At 36.7% G+C, this 19,805-nt stretch overlaps 1 protein-coding gene across 1 annotated transcript in view; it reads right to left on the bottom strand.

Annotated features, from left to right (window-relative positions):
- The window catches only part of LOC146697361 (transmembrane protein 132C), a 300,988-nt gene that overhangs the window by 31,553 nt on the left and 249,630 nt on the right, over nucleotides 1-19,805 (bottom strand). The window contains exon 6 of the mRNA XM_085476062.1: nucleotides 16,671-16,814. Within this exon, the coding sequence (XP_085332188.1) occupies nucleotides 16,671-16,814 (144 nt within the window). The remainder of the gene's footprint in view (nucleotides 1-16,670; nucleotides 16,815-19,805) is intronic.

Genomic DNA, 19,805 nt, shown 5'->3' with positions numbered 1-19,805 from the left:
GAATGTATTTTTATAGATTCAAATTAACCTTGAATTAAACAATGATTAAATTACATAGATTAATTAATAGGAAAAAATATTTTCTATACAGTATATACTATACTATAATACAAATTCACAGGAAACAATCAGTGGGGTGGGGATGGAGGGATGGGGGTAAGAGAGGGTCAACAAATAGTGATTCTCCACATGAATGTCATATCAGTTTGAATAAGTAGCTGATATGACATTCATGTGGATAAAATCACAGGTGCACATTCAGTGTGCATAACATGACTTGCAGTCATATACAAATGGCAGCTGCACTGGAATCTGTCTGGACATGGTTAAGGTGATGATGTTCAAAAGAAAACTGACCAAATTTTAATTTGTGTTGGCTTTTTTTGAACCGAACTTTATCTGGGTTCATCCCAGAGGCTGTTATCCCAGAACAGGTTGGAAGGAACTTGCTAGTGAACTGTTTCCAGCTTATTTGGACAACATGACACTAATCATGCTGGTGATTACCTGCTTGCACTGTGCCAGCTTTTGCTCTCAATTTTACACCACATGATTTAATAACATTTAGTGAATGAATCTGAAATGGATGTAAATATTAGTGGTGCAATGCTGAACAGACCAGAAGCCTGGCCTCTTTCATAGCTTTTTAACAGCTTGAGGTGTAATCCAGCTGCTATGTGTTGATATGAATACAGAAAGAAATGTCAGATTTAAACAGTTCCTCTCACCTTTATTACACCTACTTTTTTCCTTGCATTTATGTATATTTCTTAGTTTTTAATGATGATGCAAGTGAAAGAAGTGAGTATTCATGGCAAAGGCGAACACTAAAAGAAATCACAGAGTGAAGAAATAATGATAAAAAAAATTGTTAAAACATCTGATCAGGTCATATTTGACCCAAGGGAGAGCCCGGGGAGATGAAGAATCCGCTCGAGAGATTATATATCCTGACCAGCATGAGGCAGCCTCAGGATGCCCCAGGAGGGGTTGGACGACAAGGTTGTGGGAAAAACAAAAAACAAAACAAAGACAACATCATAATGAAATTTCGTTTCACTGGATGGTGTGGAGAAACAAAGACAAGTTTTATTAAGAAGATTTCTTGTTTCTAAACTTAAGTTGTGATGATTTATTGACCAAGAGCCATAAACAAAGCATTTTGAAATGAATTTCAGCTCATATTATGTTTTAGTTTAAGCATGTAAACAATCATTATTCTTCACATAGTGTCTCTGCCTTTTTCCTAGTATTATATTTTAACAAGGCCGCATTATTTTTTTGCCCTTTCACTGTTTTTCATCATCTTGCACCCTCTTTCTTTCACTCTCACCTGTCACATTTACTAACACTTTGTGCAGTTCTTTTGTCGCTTTATGTGTGAGAGCACAAGAATAAACAAATGTGATGACACGTGTGTCAGAGGAAGGCATTGCTTTCTTAGTACGATTGAGGATTTTAAGCGGTACAAAAGCATTACAATCAAATTACTTTATAATGCATATACTTGTTGTTTGTACCAATACGTAGGAAAATAGGTTCTCTTTGAAAAATACTGCAACTGCAAAGTTCAATGGCACCTTTATTTCCCATCAGTCCTTGTCTGCTTCTGGGCAGAAGGAAAAGAAATCACAACCATGCTGAAATCCTCCAGGACTTCCCAAGGAGACCACCTATGAGGAGAGGTTGGCCATTTTATCTTTTTTATTTTTTTTAAGGATAGCTTTTGCTTTTTGTAGACTAGACGTCAGGACTTTACCTTGGAGTAGATCTCTATGATAGGGTTATTACTTGAGTAATCCAACGAAAATGAAAATATTACAAATAATCATGAATTCAGCCCTATCCTTATTTGAGCATGTATGTATTACAGAGCATCCAATTGCAACATCAGACAACAAATAAATCAGTATGTCCTCACACCCCCCACACACAGCTGCACGTAATTGCTACTCATTGTCTTTACCAATAACACTTTGTCATTGCTAAGACGGGTCAAGCACAGGGCATCACAGACTGAAACTCGCATGGACAGCTACAGCAGCGGCCTCGTCCTATCTGAACTGTTCATGTGTTGCAGTGATGGGGCGCTAATGGACCAGCAGGAAATAACATGGCTTCCTGAGGGAACACAAAATGGAGGTATGGTAACTGCTGCCAATATGTCAGGGTGAGAGTGAGAGGCTGGTGGGGAAGCGGGTATATGTTTGAGCACTTTATGGGCAGTGCACAAGTGCAAACAATCACTATATACTGAAAAACACTAAAGAGAACTTTAAAGGATTAGTGGATCAATACAATGTTTTATTTAAATTGTTTTTTATCTTATTTTATGCAGTATTTGGTAGACAAATAGTGTTCTACTGTGGTCAATATATGTGGCTGTGCTGAGAAACTGTGTTTAACACAAGGCTGGTGGGACCTTGTGTAATAGGCACCACCCTACTTAACTTCTCAATAAGTGGATGTTTGTGTGTTGATGCAATTGGTGCTGTGTACTTTAGCATGGTAATTAGTAGCTAATTAGTTATTGATTAAGGTCAGTATATTTTATGGAGGTGAGAGGATATGTGTGACATGGGGCACAGTATAACAGCTCAGCCATAAGATAAGATAAGATAAGATAAGATAACCTTTATTAGTCCCACACGTGGGAAATTTGTTTTGTCACAGCAGGAAGTGGACAGTGCAAAAGTTATGACGCAAAAATTAGAATACAATAAGAATAAATACAGTACACAGCTGTACAGAATAGAATAAAATAATATACTATATACAGTAGAATAAAATAGAATAAAAATATACAATAAGATAAAAATAGAATACGAATGCTATATACAACTGAGTAAAAATACAACGATGCCAGAAAGGATTATTGCACTTAGTGTTATTGCACATGTGTGGATGTGTGTGTTTGTTCAGTTAAAGTCTTTGTTGTGGAGTCTGACAGCAGTGGGGAGGAAAGACCTGCGAAATCTCTCCGTCCCACACCGTGGGTGCCGCAGTCTCCCACTGAAGGAGCTGCTCAGTGCTGTCACAGTCTGCTGCATGGGGTGGGAGACGTTGTCCAACAGGGATGACAGCTTAGCCGCCGTTCTCCTGTCACTCACCACCTCCACTGGGTCCAGAGGGCATCCTAGAACAGAGCTGGCCCTTCTGATCACCCTGTTCAGTCTCTTCCTGTCCCCAGCAGAGATGCTGCCGCCCCAGCAGACCACACCATAAAAGATAGCAGAAGCCACCACAGAGTCATAGAAGGTCTTCAGGAGTGGGCCCTCCACCCCAAACGACCTGAGTAATTCACCCTCTACTAATTCACCCTCTACTGCACAAATACACAACCAAACACCTGCACAAACAATGTAGACATCTGCATGTCACTTTCCCTCCCCCGGTTATAGCAGTGACAATGACAAGTAATTTATTCATTATTATCCTTAATAGTTTTCATATTTGTTTATTTATGCTAATGATATTATTATTAGCTAATGATAGTTAATGTCAGACTAGTCTGTTATAATTACATTTATAAATAAACTAACCTGTGAATATACCTACCCCATGTCATCTAAGAGCTAAAACTGTAGTATTATACTAATGCAGATGCAGTAATTCCCATGAATGTTATTAACAATAATATAAAAAAGGGTGAGGCGTCCATCTGGGTTGGGAAAGAGTTGCTGCCTAGTGGAGTGTAAGTATGTCAGGGTTTTGTTGACGAGTGAGGGGAGAGTAAGGCAGGAGCGTAACAGATGGACTGGTGAGGTATCAGTAGTGATGATGTTAGTGTCCCCCACAGAGGAGTTGGAGGAGGTGAGCCAGGAGAAGGAGGTCTGTTCATATCTGCTGAGACTGCTGCCCCCACGACCCAGAGTGACAAGTGTCAGAAGACAGATGAATGGATGGATGGGTATTATTAATATTTAGTATATTTATCATTTTTGGGGCGTTCATATTATGTAATATAAAAAAAAAATACATACACCAAATTACAATTGTGGTATTTGCAATACACGTTTATACCGTAATATATACTGTAAAAGTTATATTCAGATAAAAAGTGTCTAACTTAACAACTTTCTCTAGATGACCCACTGAGTTATAAATATATTACTGTGATTAAATTCAAAACTGAAGTCCATTCTGATGTCAAAATGATCATAAAAATGAATATACCTCATAAGGCATTATATGTAATATAAACCCTCAATTGAACCAGTTTTCACTCCCTGAAAGTTTTGTCACCAGACAATCTATTGAACATTTTATGTGGGGGTGTTGGCGTGGGGTGCTGGGGAGCATTCATAGCTTTGCTGATTTAACATGAAAATCTCTTTCTACTCTGTAAGAACTGAATCTCTGGAGGTTTAAAAATAGTTTTAGACCCCCTCAAGGTCGCAACTCCCACAGATATATGTCTTTGAGTGTTGCTAATGGTTTGGTCTGATGTTGTGCACTTCAAATCACTGGCTATTTCCTAAGCCTGTTACTGCTAAATGGAAAATGTGAGTTTAGATTGTAGTGTGTGTGTGTGTGTCTGTGCATGTGTGTGTGTTTGTGCGCATGTGCGTGTGACCTCTGCCTTTAATCCACTTTACCTTTCATTTCCTTTCTAGGCTCTCAAATGACCAAGGGCATCTAGATTGAAGCCCTCTTTTCTCCCTCTTTTATCTCGTGTTTTTGGTCTCTCTCTCTCTCTCTCTCTCTGTCTCTCTCACACACACACACACACACCTCATTTCCTCAAACATGTTGTTATATGTCATTTACATTCTGTTGCTTATAGCAAAAGAGATTTGATGGAGTGTTATAGATATGAAGTGGTTAGCTGGTAGTGACGAGCTGCTAATGATTTAATAAAGGCAAATGTGATTTACTTAATTTGTTTGGTCATTTTAAACCATTAAATACACGACTAATATGATACCTTTATTGACACTAATTATTGTTTTTTTCTCAAGATCTTGGCAGAACCTCTTTACTTAACACAGAATTACCAGATTACCGGCTTGAAATGCAATAATAACACAATAGCCTCAAGTGACTGTAATCATTCTTTAATTATATCCACTGATGAGATTAAAACGATCTACAAGATAATTGTAATTTATATACATCCAGCAGATTCAAACAGTCCAGTCTGATTTATTTGTAAACAGATTTTTCTTTTCTTTTTTTTGCAGAAATTTAAACCTGTAACTCTGTGAAAGCACTAAAAAAATTGTTGTATTTATCGGTGCAATTATGTACACAGACCCTCGATGAACATGGGCAAATAACATATAGATGTCCAGTTTATCAAGTTACTATTTATTAGTTACATTTTGTCTGATTTGTATAGTTCAGTATCTACGATTGCTGAAAGATTTTATTCTGACTGTCTCCTTGAATGCCTCATTCTGGTTTTCTTTTCATGCCAGTGATGGCAAAATGTCAATGGCTTCTGAAGCATTTAGAGCCATTGACCAAGTTAGCAGCTTAGTCTACTGCAAAAAAAAAAAAAGAAGTTTCAGATGTACCACCTAATGGCAGGCAACACTAGCAAAAAGCGCAGGACTTACAAAGAAAAAAGTTCCGGATATCCTCAACTCAGAATTTTTGGCATTTTGACAGGTCAAGTAAATAGTGGACTGACAGGCTACAGCTCCCACAGATGAATGCCACCCACAGCATTTGACGTAACTCTGGTGTAAAATATCATAAAATATCTAACTGGTATATGTATATATATATATATATATATATATATATATATATATATACACCACCAGATTAGTGGTGTTAGATTATTCCATGCATGGTGGGGAAATTATGCTTAAATGGTGGTAGCACATTGGCAGTATGTGGGTAGCTATGGACTGCCTGCCTACGTGGACAGAACATCTGTTGTCAGATGGGGGCAATGTCAAAACATGCTACAACTGGTCTGTGGATTACAATTATTTGTGCTGCTATCCATCAGACAGCTGTGGAGAAGGGTGAAGTTATAAGCAATTTAAAGTGTACAGCCACCCACTATAATTTTCAGACTGTAATTATTGTTATAAATTAGTTTGATCATTTTTGTTTTTTGGCACTTCACCCATTCCCGATGAACTCCGCTGCCGCTCCCTTTTCTGTTCAGGCCCACATGTCAACCAGTTAATGTTTGACCACCATACATCATGCAATGTTTAGTTGGGATCTTTGAAGACCGTATGGCAGCACATTTGCACACATTTGGTTAACAATCTTTCTCCACAGGCTTCCAAATAGGCAAATATATATGAACACAGACATAATCACACTATCATAAATGAAGTATAAGACTGCTAATTCATAATACCAACACATTTAAAAAAAAAAAAAAAAGTTCGGCAAAGGTTTCTATTGCCATTATTATTCTTCCCATTTGTTTAATGTGATTTGAGGATTCTCAACCCTAAAACCAAAGCATGCACTTTATCTGCACTCAAATTGAGTTGATGCTAGGGTATCAGCCAGTGACACATCTGCACCTGCCTTAATTATGACTAGATTTTAGCTGAAGTATTCTTCAGACGCAACCTCGCTATCATTATGCAATTAATAAAATGCCATGACAGATTTATTATCAGTTTAATATATTCAGGATGATTTTATAAAAGTGACATTTTTTAACAATATGTGATGTTTTTAACAGAAGCACGATATTAAAAATCTATTATTTCTTATGAAGAAGTATTGCTTTGCTATGCAATAAATCCTTAATATGAACTGTGCTTTGTTGAAATTCTGTGTGTATAATTTCACAGGTTTGAGTAATAGTGCAAGCCAACAGTGAATGCACTGCATGGGGAGAAAAACGATTGATGACAGAGTGCTAAATGTGATGACAGTCACCTAACAGACAAGTCTCTCTTGTCCATCATATTATCATTCCACTTTTTCCTAGACTGAGAGACATAGGTGGGAAGTGATGACGTACAAAAAATTTGTTACTATATGAAAGTTGAGTTTTCAGGTACCTTTAACCTTTTAACACTAATATTTCTACTTCCTACTTCTTACAATGGTCTCATTGGGTTTAACACACTTCCTATTTCACTACACAGCTTCCCAACATCAAACTGATTTCAACATAAATAGAGGGAACAACATTACATGTACAACAAAAGGAATCCTATGGGTAAATTCATCACCAGTGCTTATTACATAAACAGATTTTACACGAAAGAGCCATAAACATATAATTTATGTCTCAATTTTAGCACAATGTTCATTTTTCTGTTCGGTCATGAGGACAAAGTCACCCGAGTGTTCAAACTGAGTATATTCATTAGAATGATTAGTAGAAGTTAAAATAAATTAGCTTTATATATATATATATATATATATATATATATATATATATATTTTTTTTTTTTTTTTTTTTTTTTTTTTTTACTATTATATTAATATGAAATGCATTTCAGTTAGCTTTGGACAAAACAGCTGTTAGAAATGTCCTTCAAAGAGCCGCCTTTCACTTTATATCTTTAGTACACTTCAAAGTCTGTACTTTTTTGGCAACCATACATCATGCAGTGTTTTATTATCGGTTTTATTTTGACATGCCTATGAATGTTGAATCGGTGCTTCACCTTTTACCAGTATTAAATACAGGTATCTGTAATTCTGCTTGTGGAAAAAAGGTGTGTTGGGCAAGTTACTTTGAAAAAGTAATTAATTATAGTTACTAGTTACTTCTTCAAAAAAGTAACTAGTTAGTAACTGAGTTACAAGATTCTAAAAGTAATTAATTACTTGAAAAGTAAATATTGTTTGACCCTCTGGGGTCCAGGGTATAATTGGCCATTTTAACCACTTTTGATTTTCCCTCCACATTTCACCTTTAAAAACTATTTACTTTGCCTTGTTTGGTATCATTCTTTTCAGCACAACCTCAAATGTCTGAATTTACAGTTATGTTCTCATGTTGACATACTGTATTAACACAATTGATCTAAAATCAGACAAAAAACATAACATCTGAGTAGAAAAAGTTATATTTTTTACTGTAACAACCACAAACATGTTTATTGAACCATATTTCATGGTTCAATTAAATGCATATATAAATTGTCAATTTTAAAATCATATGCACAAGTTTCACAAACAACAAAGTTATTTGCAGCTGTAACCCAGAGTAATTTCCTGCACTTATTGAACGTATCACAAATACATGACTCCAAGCACATGACTTTGCTCAGCCAATCGGATGGCATGTAGGTCATAGTAAGCCTGTCCCGGGCTTCCTCCCGTCATTTTTTTTTTAACACCAACTAACTTATGCAACTTAGATGCTGATTACTGTGAGCCAGAGCCATAGTGTTGTTGTGCACTGAACAGAACGGAATTGGTGAGTTTGAACTTTTAATTGACTGTTTGTATTGCTACCAGCTGACGCTAATTGGCTGCTGTGGGTCCAAACAATTTGATTTTGATTTGACCGATATTTGTTGAATAAAAAAATGTTGTGAAGCTACATAGTATGTAGCAGTTGAAATGTTTCAGTTAAATCCTTATTGGTTAAATATATTATATTTAACCAATATATTGTTTGTTTATTTATAAATTGTGTACACAGGAACAAGAATAACTTAATGTATTTAGCTTAATTGGCTGACATTTTTGTATTATTCTTGTGATTTCTTATTGGCCTTGTTTATTTAATGCAGGCCAGGTGAACCTTTTTTGGGGTATGAAAAAGGACGGCGAGCAAATGAACGGCTAGGAGCAGGACTCATTCTGCAATTGAAGCTTCCACCGGTTGGGTAGGAAGCTATCAAAGACGACGCTCTGTCCCCATTTTCCAAATACACCGATTTCCGCAATCATACACACCATTCCCCTCATTTATGGACAATAGCGCTTGGACATCTCTCATGGACATTCAGATAAAACTCATGGACTTCAGTGTGGATCAGTGGATTTGATGTTAACATGTGTTACTTATGGGGAACTTTTTTTTTTTTTTTTTGAGAATCTGTATTGCTTGGTATAAGCCAGAAGGATTTGCTTAGTTGTCTTTGTGCACCCCCACTGGGTTTGACAGCTATTTACCTTTTACCCCTTTTTTTTTTTTTTTTAAACCATTTCAAACTATTTACATAACAATCAGCTGTTCTGCATTCAATAAGATGCCACACAAATATTTTGTGCCACTCCATAAAGTTCTGTCCACTATAAAGGAGAACATCACAGCCTGATACCTGCAGGTCTGACAGCAGCAGGTGTATCACTCCTCCTGTTTCTACCTGGAGACAGCAGTCACCTCATTGTTCTGACACACAACACAAAACTATCCAACACTACACACTAACTACACAAGACAACACATTAACTACACACTCCAAACATGCTAAACGTCACAAATCTCTCACATCTCAAAACTCGCTCTCTCTCTCCTTCTGCTGTCTTTCTCTCTCTCTCTCTCACTCTTGCCGTCACTCCTAAAACTTCCCCCTCTTCCTAAACAAACTAATGTCATGTTGACATGGTACATTTTTCCACCAAAACGAACGGGCTGTTTTTGTTTATTTTTTTTATTTTTTGGTTATACGCAGAGAGTGCTTGCTGGCGCTGTCCTTAGACAGTAAACATGGCGAAACTATTGAGGAAAAAACACGCATATATATTGTTTATCATGACTCTGGTTTTACGTGGCCTGTCAACACCATTTAAAAACTGGTATATATCACCTTGTTGCTTTGTCATCTTGAAGTGGTCGTGTGATTGGCTTACCACGACTACTTTATTCTTCCTCAGTCAAACAGCAGCACTCATGTGATTGTTTTGCCTCCTTAGCTCCAGGTGTTGTGCCAAAAAGTGATTGTCTACCAGAAAGTGATAGCCGCCTGTGGAAGCGCTCGCAGCTGCTTAAAGCTGTAGCGCCCAGATTACTTATGTAGTCAGCTACTTCCGTGCAACTGATATAAAGTGCAGTAAAGCTGAACACAGCTTCAACCGTCTGTTTGTTGAAAAATAGTAACGCGACCGCACCGCATCTTCTTGTTAGTAACGGTAACGGCGTTGTAACGATAGGAATAGTAACTAGTTAGATTACTTGTTACTGAAAAAAGTAACGCCGTTATTCACATCACTGGTAACTTTACACTTATCTATTAACAGCAGTGTAAAACATTGAGATAGTTTTCTTACCAGGAGACTAAAGCGAGTGTGGTCCTAAGTGTTTGGGAAAACAGACTCCTTTAGGACCCCTGTAAACCCCTGTTTTTGGTTTGCATTGAAAAAGGAAAATAAAATCTGTTTTAAATATCCTTCCTTCAAAAAGGAGGACTGGGTGTGGTATTTTGCATTGCTCATTGCTCACTGACTTGTCAGTCACAAGTAGTCAGCCAGTGATCAACCAATTTCACAGTCTGGCCCACTCTTCCTCGTCACATCTGGTTTCTTGCAACCAAGATGGTGATGCAGGAACACTGAACTCAAGGCTTCAAAATGGGACAAACCAACAGATGATGTCATTGTAGCTACAACCATCTTTTATACTGCCTATGTTCAACAGCACCTGGCAATTCATCTTTTAGCATTTTACTATAATTTTAATATAATAAACTCTATTTATATAATTTTACTTTTCTACCACTTAAAGAATACCCCAGCTTAAACTATTAGCACTAAAATAACATTGTAAATGTAGTAAACTGAAAACAAACGCATGGTGATATATTCAATTATTTTAGAGTGTATTTTTTTTAAAGGATCAGGATATAAAACATTTGCAGAGGTTTCTAATATATTGTCAACAGTGTAGCATGGGCTGACTAGCATCTATTTCACCTAAGTGCAAATAATATAAAGTGTGTGCTTTGGCTGTAAGGCTGACAATCTGCAAATCATATATAAATGCGTGGGAAGAATAATAATGGAAAAAGAAGATTTGCCATAGAGCAGTGCAGTGCATCTACAAAGTATTCAGCGCTTCACTCGTTCCACATTTTGTCATGTTATTCCAAAAGAGATTACATTCATTTTTCACCAAAAAACATTTGCTTGACATTCTTGAAAAACGAATAAAAAATATAAATATGACAAGTATTCACAGCCTTTGCCATGGCAATCAAAATTAAGCTCACGGGCATCCCGTTTCCACAGATCAACTGTCAAATGTTTCTACATCTGGACTGGAGTTCACCTCTAGTACATTGATATGATTGGACATGATTATATCAGGTTCATAAGTTAACTGTGCATTTTTGAGCATATACAAAGCCACGGACATGAGCCAGACACAGAATTGTCTGTAGACCTTTAAGGCAGAATTGTATCAAGGCTCAGATCTGGGGAAGGGTACAGAAAAAACTCAAGGTCCCAGTTAGCAGAGTGATATCATCCATAAATGGAAGAAGTTTGGAATCATGAGGACTCTTCCTGCAGCTTGCTGCCTGGCCAATCTAAGCAACTGGGGAAGAAGGGCCTTAGTCATGGAGGTGATCAAGAACCTGATTATCACTCTGACAGAGCTCCAGCATTGCTCTGTAATGAGAGGAGAACCTTGCAGAAGGACAACCCAGCAGGCATGAGTGGCAGAGTGGTTATATGGTAATCCATTTTGGAATAAGGCTGTAAAATGACAAAATGTGGAACAATTGAAGCACTGTGAATACTTTCTGGATTTTTTTTGTTTTTGATCAATGCAATAACAGTTTTGTCATGTTTTTAAAAAACAAACAAAAAAACAACAACAAAAAACAAACAAACAAAGAAATGCATTTTAAAGATGAAACATTCACAATGTTGATTTCCCCATCTGTCAGTAGCAACTTCTGCAAAGCTACTCCTGCAACACATTGTTTTCACCATCACTAATCAAACACCAGTTAATGTGGAACACCGGCCATGCCTGCAGTGACTAAAGCATCATTTTTCAGTGTACAGGTTTAATTTGATCAACTATTAACGTGAACAGTGCTCCAAGCCACCAACAACCTATGTGCCTTTAATACGACATTATAATTTGAGGAACGAATATGCATGTTGCATAAAAAACAAAACAAAAATATATAAATAAGGGGAAAAAACCCAAACAGTCCACACAGAAATAATCTCACAGACAAACTCAGTGGGTTTGAACAATATTTAGTTTGTGTGGAGATTGAAGACAAATCTCTGAAGTGATGGAGGTGTGTGTGTTTGTCTGTGTGTGTTTGTGCGTATATCTGCACGCATGTTTTAGGGAGATTTAGGGTGTGTGTGTTGGTGCATGTATTAGTATGAATACAAAGCAAATTAAGAATTGATCTGTGTGCTGTTTAATGAACCAGCTGGACACTTTGACACGTATCTGCGTGATCCCACGTGTGTGCACACATATACATATACATATATATTCATCTGTCTGTGGAAGAGTGCTGTATGTACAGTTTTGCAAGGCCATTAAAAGATTTCTGACACACTTTTTCTGCATATAACATTTGAAACAAAAATAGTGGTCATTTCACATTTACATTCACTCTTAGATCGTAGATCACATCACATTGCAGTTAGTAGGTAGTTCTGAGGTTTCTGACACTTAATACCTCGATATAAAATTGTTGCCTAATGTAAGGGTTTATCTGCAACTTTGGTCTTCTTTGGCACTCTGGCTTATTGTTTATTTTATTACTTCACTATGATGAGGTACAAATCAAATAACTGTATCATAGCCTTGCTCTAAGTTTAACTGTTTCATCATCATTCAAATGTTGGCAAGTCCTGTTTTTGTGACTATAGTATAAAAAGCAGAGATATAAACGTAGTATTTATGGCACTACTGTGAAGTGTTACTGTTTTTTATGTATAGTGGAACCTGTAGTTGAAGTCCTTCATTACAGCTTAGAGAAACCAGGCATCAATCAGATACTGTTTTCTGAAGGTCATAAAGCTATTCTTGTCAATGGATGTGCACATCAAATTTAAAATAGAGAGAGAAGGACAATTTTTAAGGAGGTGAGCTTAAATGCTATCACTGCACCTGAATATAAAACAAGGAGAACTATAGGAAGGATACAGGAAGGAAGTCTGATAGTTTTCTTCTGCTTCTGCCTCTCTACTTGTACCGTACTAAATGCCCAATTAGGATGTGTCTTGCTTTTATTTTATTACAGGCTACTTTATTCTAGTTTCTAAGACAAAACATGTAAGTGTAACAAATTCATTTTAAGTTAGTCTGTCACCATGATGTTATCTCTGGAAATAGTGTAAGCTTTAATCATATAAAGAACAGGTTTTAGAGCTTTTAGTTGGCTCGCATAACTGGCAGATCCTGATTTAGCAGTCAGTTGTTCTTATGGATATAAATGTTTCTGCATTTTTAAGTTTTAAATCAGTAAACCTCTTTCTTTTTCCACTCATTGCTATCATTTTCTTCTCTCCTTTCCTCTGCATTACTAACATCTTTCCTTCTTTGCAGTCTCTACATTCATGTTCTTTCTCTACTCTCCTTTCCTCTCCTCATTGATCCATTTGTCATCTTCTCACCACTCTTCATCCCATCTTTCCTCCTTTCCCCTCCTTGTTTTGCGTGAGGTCAGGATAATGGTACTAATTTGTGTGTATGCGTGCGCTTGTCCCCTATTTGTCCCCTACTAGCTTTGACACCACCGACCTACACATACTGCTGTATCAACAACAGCAACTCATACACGTACACACATCACAAGTGACGGCATCTGAAGATACCTTAACAAGATAGTTTACACTGAAAGAGAATGCAGGAAAGGAAAGCGAGGGTTGAAGAGGAGGGAAACTATCAAGGTAGTACATCACAGGTTTTTTTTTTATTATTGTTATCAAAGATAAATGCATTAAATTCAAGGAAACAGCATTACACTGCAGCCAGGAATATGTTCACCAAGTAATTCCCATACATTCATTTCCATATATTCAGGTAATCAGTAAAGGGTGCTGTGCAATTCCCCCTGCAAACATTTATCTACAATAAGTAATTATACAAAAAGGTAAGTTAATAGAATCTGATGTAAAACCAAATGGAAATCTAATCTTTCTGAGCTTATTGCCTCCAACTAAGACAAAAAAAACCCCACAGAAACATTTTCTCCCTTAAGAATTTATACTTTATTATTCTTCTAAATCAAGAATAAAGTTAAAGTGGAGAAATTTGATGTAGTGCTACACTGACATTTATTACTGCAGAAGCTTCAAACCTATAAAAGAATTTTAAAAGCTTCACCAGAAGTGTGCATCATACAGTATGTGTGCGGCAACTCCCAGAGTGCTATGACGAGCATTGCTTCAATTGCTAATGCACTGTGCCCCATTTTAAAAGCTGCCATAGCCATCGGCTTTATTTCAAGATAAATCATAAATGATAGAGAAAACTATCTAATTTTGAAGGTTCCATTGAATGTGGGTGAGAAATGCCTTGATGATCAACATTTTCTGGAACATTCTTTATTTCTCTCTGATAGTGGGACAGATGAGCCTCTGCTTTGCTGTTTGTTTACAGGAAACACAAACAACTAACACAGCTCTGTTCAAAGGTAACAGTCCCTACCTGCCGTTAGGTAGATAGTGTTTTTCACACCAAAGTAGGAGTATAAAAACAAAATATTGTGTTTTCATGTGTGGTTAGATGCTGGTTTATGACTTAGCTGGTCCTAGTAAGCCCTGTAATAAGACCTTGTAAAATGGTTACTTACAGTATTATTAAACTAATTTTGACCTTGAAGTTTGACCTTCTGTGGTCAAGCTGTAGTGATAACCCTTTGACCCCAGCTGAAACTACACCAAGGTAGGACAGCAGTCTGTTTTTTTAAACACAGAGCTGTGTTTCTTTCTCAGTAATAGCTGTTTAAATATTTATTTGTGCTTGTACTATACGGTTGTCTGTAACATCTAGATGTGGTATACCTACCCACCACACACATATAGCAAAACACTAACATTACATCTATTTGAATGAGTACTTTCCATTTTCCCTGTGTTGTTATTGATTGTAGTTAAACAGCACCACTCCTGTCGGCTTGTACCAGGAAATTGGCTTCATATTGAAACTGTCACAGAGAGGATGTGTTTCATTTTAGGCCCCGAGGGCACGGGGAGTGTAGTGCCAGAGGAATCAATCCTTATTCCTTGGTACTGGCTTGTTTTTGTAAAGGAAATACTTGTTTATTAATTAGTGTGGTGGTTGTGTATCCAGCTTGTATGGGAAAGCCACTTAAGGCTTAAGCTGGCCCTTCCATCCCAGGTTCAGTTCCAAGTGTAACGGAACGGGATTCAGCTTAAGATTGCCATAGACAGACACCGGTCATAGTATCATTCTAACAGCTGCTCCAGATTACCTGTACCCTGTTGTGGAAGGCATTACTCAGAAAGTATTAAATTATTACAGAGTCAAGAAAAAGCATGATACATGTGACAGAAACTGTAGGGTCTTTACCTTACAATATAAAGCCACCCAAGGTCACTGTTGTTGTGACTTGGTGCTATATGAATAAAACTGAACTTAATTGAAATTGAATACAAAGTCTATATAATATAAAAATAGGTTTTTGTGCTTATAGAACCGCCTACATTTCTTTTAAAAAAAATTATAGTAATTTAATCAAAGTTTTAGTTGTCTCATGAATATTGAATGCAGTAAGTGAATTGGGTGTGAGTCATACTGTGCTACTTGTGGTCAAGATATCCTTATGCTATATCCTCAATGAGTCAGGGCATTTTTTTAATCCTTGCGCACATACAAAAGATAGACATGTAATTATACAAGATGCATCATAATTTCCTTAGGGATCAATAAAGTATTGTGATTCTAATGCATTATATTCAATGAGTGGTTTAAAAAAAAAATCTAATTATTCCATTGAAAGTAGGACAGTTCAGATCGAAGCAATGTAGAAACAGCAAAGAATTAATATTCCAACAAGTAACTATGGGTGTGTTTGTTTTTTCTTTCCTTTTTTTTTTACATTGTGCTTTGGTAAATAACACCAAATCTGAAGGGAAACCTTATTTATAAGAATGTTCCGCCTGGCAATTTTTAATCAACAGATGTGAAGGTCTGGAATACTTATATGTATGTGACCTGCAAGCAAACCATTTTTCCTGATGTCTGGAAGGTGAAAAAATGGAAACCCATACGAAACCATTTATCCCTGCGATACGGCTTACGTGTAACCATAGCTTAGTAATTGCAGCTTAACTAGGAAACTCATATCAGTTTAGCCGGCTCCCTTTTATGATTAAACTGTCCTTTAAACCAAAAAAATTTTTTTAGGCAGATAAGTGCAAGAATCCCATATCAGCATCTGATCACTGCCATTCAATCAAACAAGATTTAAGAAAGAAAAGCCTGAACACACTAGTGCTCTTTTATAAAAGAACAACGCGAGTCCTCAAAGACTTTGGATTACAGTCATAATTGAAGATAGATTGGAGATAATTTATGCAAAGAAATCTATCTCCTCACAGTTTGGTTTTTTCCTTGTGTATTATCTGTTTTATATGAGTATATTGGTATACTAGAGTTTAGGCAGCAAGATGTGTGTTTGTTCAATTCCATATCACACAAATACACAAATTCTTGGTTCCTTGTGTCTTAAAATGCATTGGTATTTTAGGTTCTCACCTTTTGTGAAGTTTATTACATAAAACTATTTCTATAATTTACACATGAGCATTTCACTGTGCTTATTATGGATGCTTACCTTAACCACATCCACATCTGTTGAGCTGCAGGTGATAGAGTCGTCCACCTCCCTCACCTGCCCATCGCTTTCCACAGTAACCACTTTGATTGGCACTGCAACATGTCGACCGGTTAGAATGGCTGTATTCACAATCTCTGTGTCCTGTAGAGGGAAGGAAAAAAAATTTCATGAGCCCTGAAGTTCATGTCGCTCGATATAGTTGGCGGTTGGTACATGCAGGAATATATATATATATATATATATATATATAAAATCATTCAACATTTTAAATTACGTCAAATGTCATTTTTCTCAAATAATTTTGTTGAAACTTGAGATGAAAGAGCTAGCACTGCCCTCAGCAAGAAGCTCCAAGGTTCGACTCTGGGGCTTTCTGTGTAGATTTAACATGTGTGCATGTGTTTCCACATTATTTTTATCTACTTTTAATATACAGGATAAGACCCAGCACAGCACTGTCTTTCAATTAGACAGCTGAGATGATATGCTGGGGAAACCTGAAATTTATGCCGGTGTTAATAATAAGCCACCAGGCATTATCAGAGCTTCAAACTAAACTCCCACCCAAACTTTGACATGCTATACTCAAAGTACATGAAAAGTAAGACTTTACTGATGATGGTGAAAGATGCAGGAGGAGAAAGAGGAAGAACCACTGTGTGGAGACGATGGAGAGTTTTTAAAAGGAAGAGAGAGAGAGGGGAAAAGGTGATTATAAACCTTGTGATTATTGTAATCAGCATGATTACATTTGATTAAATCCTTTGAATAAAAATAGTACAAACAAACCAGCATACATGCACACCTCAGAACACTGTGTGCCAGTGTCAATCTTGATTATTTGGCATTGAGTTTCCAAGGGGGCATTTATCACCACCAACACACACACACACACACATACGAGCCTGATTACAGAGTACTGTTCTGTGCCCCTGTGTCTGGATGGGAAGTATGTATATGTGTCTGTAATTTGACACCAGTGTAATTAAGCTCAATATACATGATGCCAGCAGAGAAGATGAAGAAGAAACAGAGAATAAATCTCTGATATTTAGTTTAGGCCATTTTATTCACTATAAAGGAACAACATTGCTCAGAAACAGTTTCAAGCTCAGAGGCAAATTCTGTGTACTGTATCGAAAATAAGTGCAACTAAATAAGTAGAATAAGATGTCACACACACACACACACACACACACACACACACACACGAATAGGACTTCTGATCCACACACAATCCCATTTAATAAAAACACTGTTTACGCACAGCTAACCAGCAATAATATTCTTTATCTGCCCTGAGGTGGAAGAAGCAGCAGATGGGCTTTATAAAATAACCAGAACAGTAGATAATGTGTCTGTTTTTCTGTATGTCTATATATATGTATGATAAAATGTGTGCAGTATCCTGAGGCACTCGCCACAGTAGTGCCATAAATACTACGTTTATATCTCTGCTTTTTATACTATAGGCACAAAAACGGGACTTGCCAACATTTGAATGATGATGAAACAGTTAAACTTAGAGCAAGGCTATGATACAGTTATTTGATTTGGCACAGTCACAATTATGTGTGCGTGCATCTTCTAGACGAATATCCAGCTATGGTATAGAAATAAAGCCAGTTATTCACATTATCCTGTAAAAATATTTGATGTTTTTAAAGTTTACCTTACTAGGATAGTTAAGAAGTGGACATCTTGAGAAAAAAGAAGTCACGGAAAATCTGGCACAAGTTGACTCCCAGTCTTTCCAAACAGACATTTTAATGCGTATTTTAGGTAGTTGATACCTTATAAAGCATTATGTAATTTCAGAGAAAAAAAAGTGCTTTACTCTTTATTTAACTATATTTTACTAGTGACTTTCAAATTTCAAGATTTTTGAAATGATTTAATCCTTTGTTACATACAGTATCAAACTGACCTGAGTTTAATTTTCCCTGAGCATTAACATTTTGACAAACCTCTGTCCTGTATCTATACAATTAAATCTCATGCTAATTTTAGTCTCACTGGCTGTGCAATATGCTAAGGATTTTCCTATTGCCATCATAAATGAAACAAATCCACCGGGTCTTCAGTTCCACTGTCCGTGGAGGTGTTTGAATTTTCACCTGTATTTTTAGCTTAGCAGAAACAGAAATTACGAGTTAAGTGAGAATACTCATTCTTTGTTTGAGGGCGAGCTAAGCTAGCTCTGCATTATGCAAATATCTTATAGTGTTTGTTCTATTCATGAATATGTGTTTTGATGACATGGGAACTATTGCTGCATCTGCTGCATCTGCTATTAGTGTCTCAAACTGACTGGAGTGATAAGGGTTAGTAAAATTTCTCTTGGTCTGTGTGAAAGCTATTGAAAGAAATAGAATTGGCAGGATAAGGCTAAAGCTTTTCATTCTTTTTGAGAGTATAAGGACATGTCATAACATATATAGTCACCATTACATACCACCAAACTCAAACTAAACTTAACAATGTGTCAGCAAAAAAAGAGCCTTACTCATTGGATTTCCTCTCTCCAGAAACAGAAAGAGATTGAAGGTATCATTTCAGAGCGTGTATGGGGAAGAAAGACCTCAAACAGAAAAAAAAACCCTTACCTGGTCATTATGCAATCTGCAATATGAAACAGCACTGTTGGACACTGTGTTTTTGACAAAAAATATAGTCCATACATTTTTCAAAAGAAATTTTGTCAGAACAAAAAGTAAAAAGATGCAAAAATAGAGAAAACAGAAAAATGAATGAATGAGAACAAATTTTCAGAAAATAGAGAATGTGAAAATTAGCAGATAAAACATAACACGAAGAGGGATATTAGAGCAACTGTAAAGGAGACAGAAAAAGAGCCAGAGAAAGAAAAGGAAAGAATTTCATGCCTGTCCATGGGAATTATTAAGTGGCTCGTCAACAACTGGCTCCCCTACTGCCTTCAAAAGCCGCTGCACACTGCACTGAGATAAGCTCAGAGCAAGTGTGTGAATGGGTGGTAAATGTGGCAAGTATTTGTATGTATGAATGAATGCGTTTTTGTGTGATTTCATGTAGGTTCCTGACAACACCTGTGCATGGGTATGTGTGTCTGTTTATGCATAAGAGTCTCACTCATGTACACATATATACACA

The sequence above is a fragment of the Copadichromis virginalis genome, linkage group LG12, assembly GCF_057382275.1.
Source record: "Copadichromis virginalis isolate Kocher_CV1m ecotype Utaka linkage group LG12, C_Virginalis_male_GT1.1, whole genome shotgun sequence".
Classification (NCBI taxonomy): domain Eukaryota; kingdom Metazoa; phylum Chordata; class Actinopteri; order Cichliformes; family Cichlidae; genus Copadichromis; species Copadichromis virginalis.
The sequence above is the reverse complement of the archived record's forward strand: the minus strand, read 5'-3'. Positions and strand labels throughout refer to the sequence as shown.